Here is an 8,214-nt window from a genome sequence, read left to right on the forward strand (position 1 = left end):
TTAAAGAATAATGAATACAACTTAATTTATTAAAAAATAATGAATACAACATTATTGTTGTTATAATTTATTAAAAAAATATTGTTATAATTTATTAAAAAAATATTTATCAAGATTGAATTTATGTCGAACTGTTAGACTTGTTGAAATCGTTATGTTTCAATATTCAATTTCCTCATTGTCCATTAAGCCCATTGAAGCGAAACCATCGCAGGTTATGAGAACAGTGCGAGTTGATGTGGAGACGTAAGGTATTGGTGATCTCTGCCAAGGGTTTCTTCTCAAATTCGTCAAATAGATGTGTATGCTTGGAATGGGTCACATATATTTTCTTACCCTATATCATACCACTGTCTCGGCTTCTGTTAAATTTGATCCCAAAACGAGCACGTTGGTGAGGAGTTTGATGAAGGGTCTATAAACAGGTGAACTAAGGAGAATTTCTTTGACCCCATATCAACATATGCAATGTAGGATGGGTATTATGAGTATATAGCATAGAGGATGTCAAAACGGTGTGTTTAGTTAGGAAGCTCAATACTTTGGATGCTAATAAAGATATCTTAAAAAGTGTTTGGTTGATAGATTTATTGTTTTTCATTTGGCCACAATATTGTTTGGATGGATAGATTTATGGTTTATTTATTTATTTTCACTTTATATAATAATTACTAATTAATTATAGATTGTAGATAATTATTTTCCCTAAAACATGAGATATTTATAAAAGAATTAAAAAAAAAATTCAATTCAATTATGCAGGATGGATTTCATTATAAATAGGACAATGTCGTGTGAATCATGATCACTACCAACAAGAAAGAATTGTGCACCAATTAAAAAAAGAAATTATACATAGTTATTGATGAATATAAGTTATTTTTATTTATAGGCCATGAAATAGCTTTCAATAGGCATTTTTTAAATTATGTTGATTGGTATATAAATGATGGAAAATAATGTCTTAAACTTGCATCATTTTCTAATGTGGTTTTACTAGTTTATGTATTCAAAATCATAATAATTATGAAATGCAAAAGATATATCAATATAGATTCACTTTAACTCAAAATTAATTAGATATCGCAAAAGTTGTATCTCAATGGTTCTTTTCTATGTTTAGGATTAATAAATTAAAATTTTATTAAATCTAAATTTGAATTTGAATTTATAATTTATAATTTAAAAATAAAATAGAACACTACCTATTTTGAACTATTAAATTATATAATATAGCTATAAAATAGATTTAATTTATATTAATTAAATTACAAATTCCTCCTCCATTTAAAATTAATGGTTTTAATTTTATTTTTTCAATTATTGAAAAAATTAAAACTTTAATTTTAAAATTGAATAACAAAAATAAAATATATTGTCTTTATAAAAATAAATTTAGAAATCATGTATATTGAAATGAGCGTTACTCAAGCTAGCACTTTAAGGGTTTTACATTTTTAATTTTAATTTTTTTTAATGAGTTAAGTTAAAAAATCTAATCAAAATCTATTACAATAATAAATTTGAATTCTGAAATTTGTATAATTTTAGTATGTAAAGTTTTTTCAAAATTTTAAATTCATTTATATATACAAAATTTAGCTGACTAATATCTCCAAAATCTAGATAATTATAAGTTAAATATATTAAATAGTTGGTAATTATTGATAGACATCAAAAAATTTATTTCATAGTGCATTTCACATTATAAATATTTCAAAATATCATAAGAAATTGTTAAATTATAAACATGTAAGTAAGCTTTGTTACAATACCATGGACCAATATCATGGCTTACTAATATCGCATGTCCCAAAGTCATAAGTCATGTTCACATACCATTATTTTTAATTAATCAATTAATTAAAATGATAGAAAAGCACATAACTATTTTTAACATAAATTTTAACCTTTAATTTTTCACTATCAAAAATATTATAAAATATTGTGTGGAAGTCAAATATCTACCATTCACTTAGTAATTATCAATAATTAAATTAAAATTTCAGAACTCCTATTGCAAAATAAAAATAAAAAATCACAATATAATACCTTATTATAATTAGCAAACACTTTGAAATTATGTCATTAAAAACTTGTTGGTGTAAAAATAATGACATAATAGCGAAATATATTATTTGGAAACTTGCTACCAAAAATGAATAAATATATACTATATATTAAAAATAAATAACCATTGTTAATTATAAATTTCTAAAGTGCAAAAATAATAATGAAATATATGATTTGGAAACTCAAGAGAAAAATAAATAAATATATACTATATAGTAAAAATAAATAACCATAATAATTTTGTGTTAATTATAAATTTGTACATATTTTACAATTTTTATAGATATGAATAAATTCAAGTATTTGCTCCTATCCATAAAATTTTAAAATATTTTAAATTCTATAATCATTCATATATAATGCATTATGAACCAAATCAATAAAACCCATTACTTCCTTCTTAATCATGCACATGCCATGAATGTGAAATCTAATCCATTGTTGAGCTGGCTTCTAAAGCAATGGAATCTTTATATTATAGATTCCATGGTTGAGCTGGCTTTACACCATATTCTTTGGATATCCAAATATACAATCAAGAGGGGACTATTCCAGGAGTGGGACTTGCCCAGGAGCCTTAAAAGATTTGATTCAATGACGGTTGTCGATCACCAATTGAAGTAGGAAATGATGCAAGACAACCTTTCCACTCCGTAGAAAATGATGCAGGGCACAATTTTTCTTTTTTATTCTCTTGCCAAATTTCGTTGCAAGTCTAAATCAATTTTTACTCACAGAGCAATCTGTTGCCGAATGGTTGAGCGAAGGGGTTGTTCGTAAAAATATACTACGCGTAAAGAAATAAAAAAATTAAAATATAAAAGGTTTAAATTAACATAATTATGGTTGGGAGAGTTATTTTCAAAGGGATGTTGTAATGTTATGTAAATATTAACGATTCTTGGATTTTCGATTTTAACAATCTATGTTTTTTCTCATGAATTTTTCCTCTAATGTTTACACTTTCATAGATTTGATTCTTTTCTGTGGATGGTTGTAAGATGGTATAAATTAAATAACTAATAAAAACTAATAGACATCAAATGCTTATTTTATCATTCATTTTATATGGTTCATATTAAAAAAATCATAAAAAAATAATTAAATTATAACTTCATTTTTATACTTATGATTAATTATACAAAGAATTATGGTTAATCTTTAAAGAGGCTTTGGAACAATGATATGGACCAATAACATGGTTTATCACTATTGCATGCCCAAAAAACCACAAGTCACTTCGTATCATAGTTCTTCATATTACATTTTTTTAATTAATCAATTCAATTAAAAGAGAAACAAAGGCATAAGCATAACTACTTTGGTGCTAAATCCAAACCTTTGATTTGTATATGCTACTAAGAATGTTATAGAATATTCTTTGGAGGTTGAATCCCTACATCCATCTAATAATTATTGATAATTAAATTTAAATTCTCAAAAAAAAGATAAAAATAACTTAACTACAGCTTTGATATGTAACTACTATTAAGAATCTTTTAAAATATTTATTGAAAGGTTAAATATCAAACACCCACTCAATAATTATTGATAATTAAATTAAATTATGGAAATCATATTCCAAAATAACACGCCTATCTATAAGTCTCCAGGTCAATTGGTCTTTGTAGCTTAATTTAGACCATATTTAAATAAATAAATAAAAACACATATATTAACTTACTTAAGTTGCTAATTTAATTATATAATTAGTGATATATTTGTTATTGAAATTAATATTAATAGGAAAAAAATAAGATGATGTAATGCTGAACCACATTTAAATTGGAAAAAAAACACATCTATCAACTCATTTAAGTTGACAATTTAATTATATAATTAGTGTTGTATTTGTTATTGAAGGTAATAAAAGAAAAAGCTCATTGGCTACTTCAATTAGCTTTGATAATGAAAAGCTACATTCCATGTCATTCTAAGTTCAAGTCTCCTTGTAATTAATTGTGCCAAGAGGCCCTCTCCAACTTACTATGGTAGAGATGTTGTAATATTTAACATTTTGACGAAGTGAAAATTGAATTAAATTAAAAATAAAAAACATAAAAACATAAAATTTTCCAACATGTGATTTTTTCCATATTATTCTTAATCCATGGTTTTTCCATGACATTCTTAACTCATGGCTTTTTGCATGATATTCTAATCTCATTTGACCTATGTTTGACTTATTTAAAGACTAATAATTAAACTAATTTAGTATTCTTATCTCAAATAATTTATTTAAAGGTTAAAAATTACACTAGTTTAATTTGATTATAACTCCTTATCTACCATATAAAAAAAGAATGAAATCTAAAAATTTACATTCCTAAGTGAAAAATTTAAGACCTCTCTGCACTTATCCAGAAGTAAAATAAATCTAAACTGATATTATTAAAATATTTTTATAACCCCTATAATTGTGACAAGTTATGACACGTCAATGTCTATCTTGCCAGCAGAAACCCTTATACAAACCCATGCATGTTCGATGACCTTTTCAACCTCACCCCACTGGTAGAATTGGTACGAATATCTTATCTTCCCATCGGTCATCTCCATCTTTTTAATTTTATATATATATATATATATATATATAAATAAAATGATAATCCTTATTGCAGGTTTCTCTGCATGCTTATCCGCAGTGGCAGAAGTGTTTTTGTTCACAATTTCATCTTAATATATCAGGCTGCCGAATTTGAATGGCAGATATCAAAATAATTTGGAAATTCAAAAGATATAAATAAAATTTATGAGATTTACAATAATCAAAATTAAAATAACTAGTAAACATAAATTCTCAATCCAACTCTCACAAATAAAGTATAAGTTAACTCACAAAAACAATAATAATAAAAAACTGTATTTATCTGCTAACAGGGACGAGTCAAAGGAATGCAGAAGACATTTAGGAATTGTAGCATAAATGGATTAACAAGAAGCTCCACGTCTTTCATGAGATGAGGAGATATTCTTTTGACAGTCATACATTTTACCTCAATTCCTCCCCATCACAGACTTGGTTGAATGGAAAACATGTCGAAATTGTTTGCCTACTCACCTGTCCCACCTGTAAGCAAAGGTTCAACCAATCTTCTCTTATGTAAAGGGATGACATCGTTTTGTTAATTTTTAGATATAAGTTGATATATATATATATATTAAATAGTTTCCAATGTTGAAGGGGAAAATTGGAAAAATGACGTGTTCAACAGTATTAAAATTGGCGAGTATGGATGCTTTATAAAATGGTTTTCATAACTTAGGATTGATTCTTACTCTCAATTTCTCAGGGTAAAATTTAATCAAATACTACCTCTTTTCTGTAAAATTTGAATTTAAATTCCACATATCTAAATACTCTATAAAATGCTGGTCTTACTTAGAGTTAACTCCCACTTTCAATTTCTCATAACATTTGAATCTAAATGTCAGATAAACCAACTAATCTAAACCTAATAAACCCAAAAGTAAATAAGATTATGAGTGAGTAATTGAAATAAGTTATGAGTCAAAGGGACTTTAGAAAATAGAAAACGTTTGAATATCAGTATAAAGGATATTATTATAATTTGGAAGAAAGATGACATCACCTACCCATCTTTGGTGTCTATCTTTCAAACAATCCCTGCGTTATGCAACTTCACCCTTATTGTTACGTTGTATGACTATGTTTTTTGTGTTCTTGATTACGTTGTATGACTCTGCAGCTATTTCTTTTTTATTTTGAAGTTTAGGAATACAAGGAATAGATTCCCACACGGAACAACCAACCCAACCACCACCAATTGTCTACTTGCTACGATGGCTTCATTTTTCTTCAAACGCGCTTATAAAAATGCATCACCTCCCTCACATCTCTACTTCAAGGGATCAATGTTTACCTCATCTGCTTACAATCAATCAGTGCAGTACTGTTAATCAGTAAGAATCATGGGGTCATGGTATTATTCATGGTGGACGGGGAGCTTCGGAACCCCAGAGGTTAGAGATCGGACCCCTCTTTCTTAATATTCGATTCTGTGCATTTATTCCTATCTCATTCTTAAAGTTATTTATAAATGCAAATTGACAAATTATGGCTGTGTTTTTGTTTAAAAGCAGAGACGCGAGCGAGATGATCAGTACACGAATGGCGAAAGTAGTGGCAGCAGCTCCGGAGGAAGTAGTGATAACAAGAAGAACAAGAAGGTTCATGTTGGGCTGATCGTAGGTGTGACAGGAATGGTAGGTAGCAGACTGGCAGATATTCTGCCCACACACGATATTCAAGGCGGGCCGTGGAAGGTGTATGGAATAGCCCACGGGCCCATTAGCCCTCACAAGAATATGCAGTACATACAGTGCGACCTGCTGGATAGAGATGAGACGATGGCAAAATTCTCGGCTCTCACCGATGTCACGCACGTCTTCTGGGTGATCACAAATGCCGGGCGAGGAATCGAAGAGGCCGATTTGAACAGTAAAATGCTTGCAAATGTCCTGGATTCTCTTATTTTGAACGCCCCCAATCTGGAACATGTGTGTCTGCAAACGGGAACGGAGCATTATCCGGGCGCTCATGATATTTCCGCTATGGATTTGATTACTGATCCTGACGAGGTACCGGATCAGGAGAGACTTCCTAGACTGACTAATGGCTCAAATTTCAGCCACCATGATAAGTTGCAGGACGTACTGTTTGAAATATTAGGAGGAGAGAGGGATATTAAGATCAGCTGGTCCATCCATCGCCCCGCTGTCATATTATTGGGTTTCTCTCCTTTGACTAGCTACTCTTCCATGAATCTCCTGGTTTCTCTTGCAGTTTACGCTGCGATCTGCAAGAAGGAGGGCACGCAGTTCAGATTCCCGGGGAATTCTATCACATGGGAGGGGGTTTCGGAGGCTTCAGATGCGGAACTCATTGCGGAGCAGCAGATATGGGCGTGCGTTGAACCAAATGGGAAGAACAAGGTATTTAATGTGAGCAACGGGGATGTGTTCAGATGGAAAAATCTGTGGACTGTGCTTGCAGAGAAGCTGGAGGTGGAGGCGGGTGATTATGAGGGGCGTGGGTTTTCCTTGGGCGATGAAATGAAAAGCAAGAGCGGTGTGTGGGAGGAGATTGTGAAGGAGAAGGGGCTTGTGGAGAGCAGGCTTGAAGAACTGGGCGAACAATGGTGGTTATCTGTTGACAGAACATTGAACAGGAATTTGATGAAGGGTGTGAGCATGAGCATGAACAAGAGCAAGGACAATGGTTTTCTGGGGTTTAGGAACACAGAGAGGTCTTGTCTTGGATGGATCGATATGCTGAAAACCCATAAAATCATTCCTTGATTGAAACGCAGAGAAAATAGGCATGACTAATTGCAGATTCAAAAGTTGCAAAGCATACATAGTCTCTCTGGTTAATTAGGATAAAAAGGAAAGCTATTTCGACCTGTAACTTTTCAAACATAAATCAAAATTAAATCGCGTTTTCTAATTATTTTATGTTTCCAAAATTTTGGTTTGAATTCTGATCAAAATTTTGGTTTGAATTCTGATCAAATAAATTTTAGTTGTTATTTAAAATCTATAGTTTTTTTATTGTATATATAAATTTTTATTTTCTTTTAATTCACTAAAATTTAGATTATATTAAATTTATAATATAATTGTGTAATTCCAATACATCTCTGCTAAATTCGGAGCAAATTATATATATATATATATATATATATATATATATATATATATTACTGTTCGGTAAAAGTTGGATTTAAATAATAATATATACATATATATATATGAATCGATTTATTGAGAACCGCCATATATCACTGCAAGTATGCTTCTTAAATAAACATTTGTTCAACAATCATAATTTTATACATTTTTAAGAAATCATTTTATTATTTATTTGTATAATTAATTAGTATTTGTATGAGAAGTTGTAAAGCATAAATTGTTTGAGGAACAATCATCATATGGGAATAGGCAAATCTAAATGTAGTAGGAGAAGCAAAATTTAGTACACTTCAAATCACTGTACTGGACTAACTTTTGCACAGTTCCAACATTATTTCAATGTTAAGATTCATGGCACAAGTTGACGCCTCTAGAAAATATCCTAATACAATACACAATTTTGAATCAACAACTTTTATACAAAGA

The 8,214-nt window shown here is 29.6% G+C and overlaps 1 protein-coding gene across 2 annotated transcripts; it reads left to right on the plus strand.

Annotated features, from left to right (window-relative positions):
• The first annotated feature begins 5,920 nt into the window (after positions 1-5,920).
• On the plus strand, positions 5,921-7,543 carry LOC149245234 ((S)-8-oxocitronellyl enol synthase ISY1-like). Of its 2 annotated transcripts, none has more exons than XM_089455557.1 (2): positions 5,921-6,057; positions 6,178-7,543. In XM_089455557.1, the coding sequence occupies exons 1-2, from the start codon at positions 6,007-6,009 to the stop codon at positions 7,393-7,395; spliced, it is 1,269 nt and encodes a 422-aa protein (XP_089311683.1). In that variant the 5' UTR covers positions 5,921-6,006; the 3' UTR covers positions 7,396-7,543. The 2 variants fall into 2 exon arrangements, with proteins under 2 accessions (XP_089311683.1, XP_089311682.1); XM_089455556.1 differs by having other exon boundaries at positions 5,948-6,057; positions 6,175-7,543.
• The last annotated feature ends 671 nt before the right edge of the window (positions 7,544-8,214 follow it).

The sequence above is a fragment of the Pinus tabuliformis genome, chromosome 7 (assembly GCF_031772625.1).
Source record: "Pinus tabuliformis cultivar Carrire ecotype Pingquan chromosome 7, CPIR1, whole genome shotgun sequence".
In the NCBI taxonomy this organism is placed as follows: Eukaryota; Viridiplantae; Streptophyta; class Pinopsida; order Pinales; family Pinaceae; genus Pinus; species Pinus tabuliformis.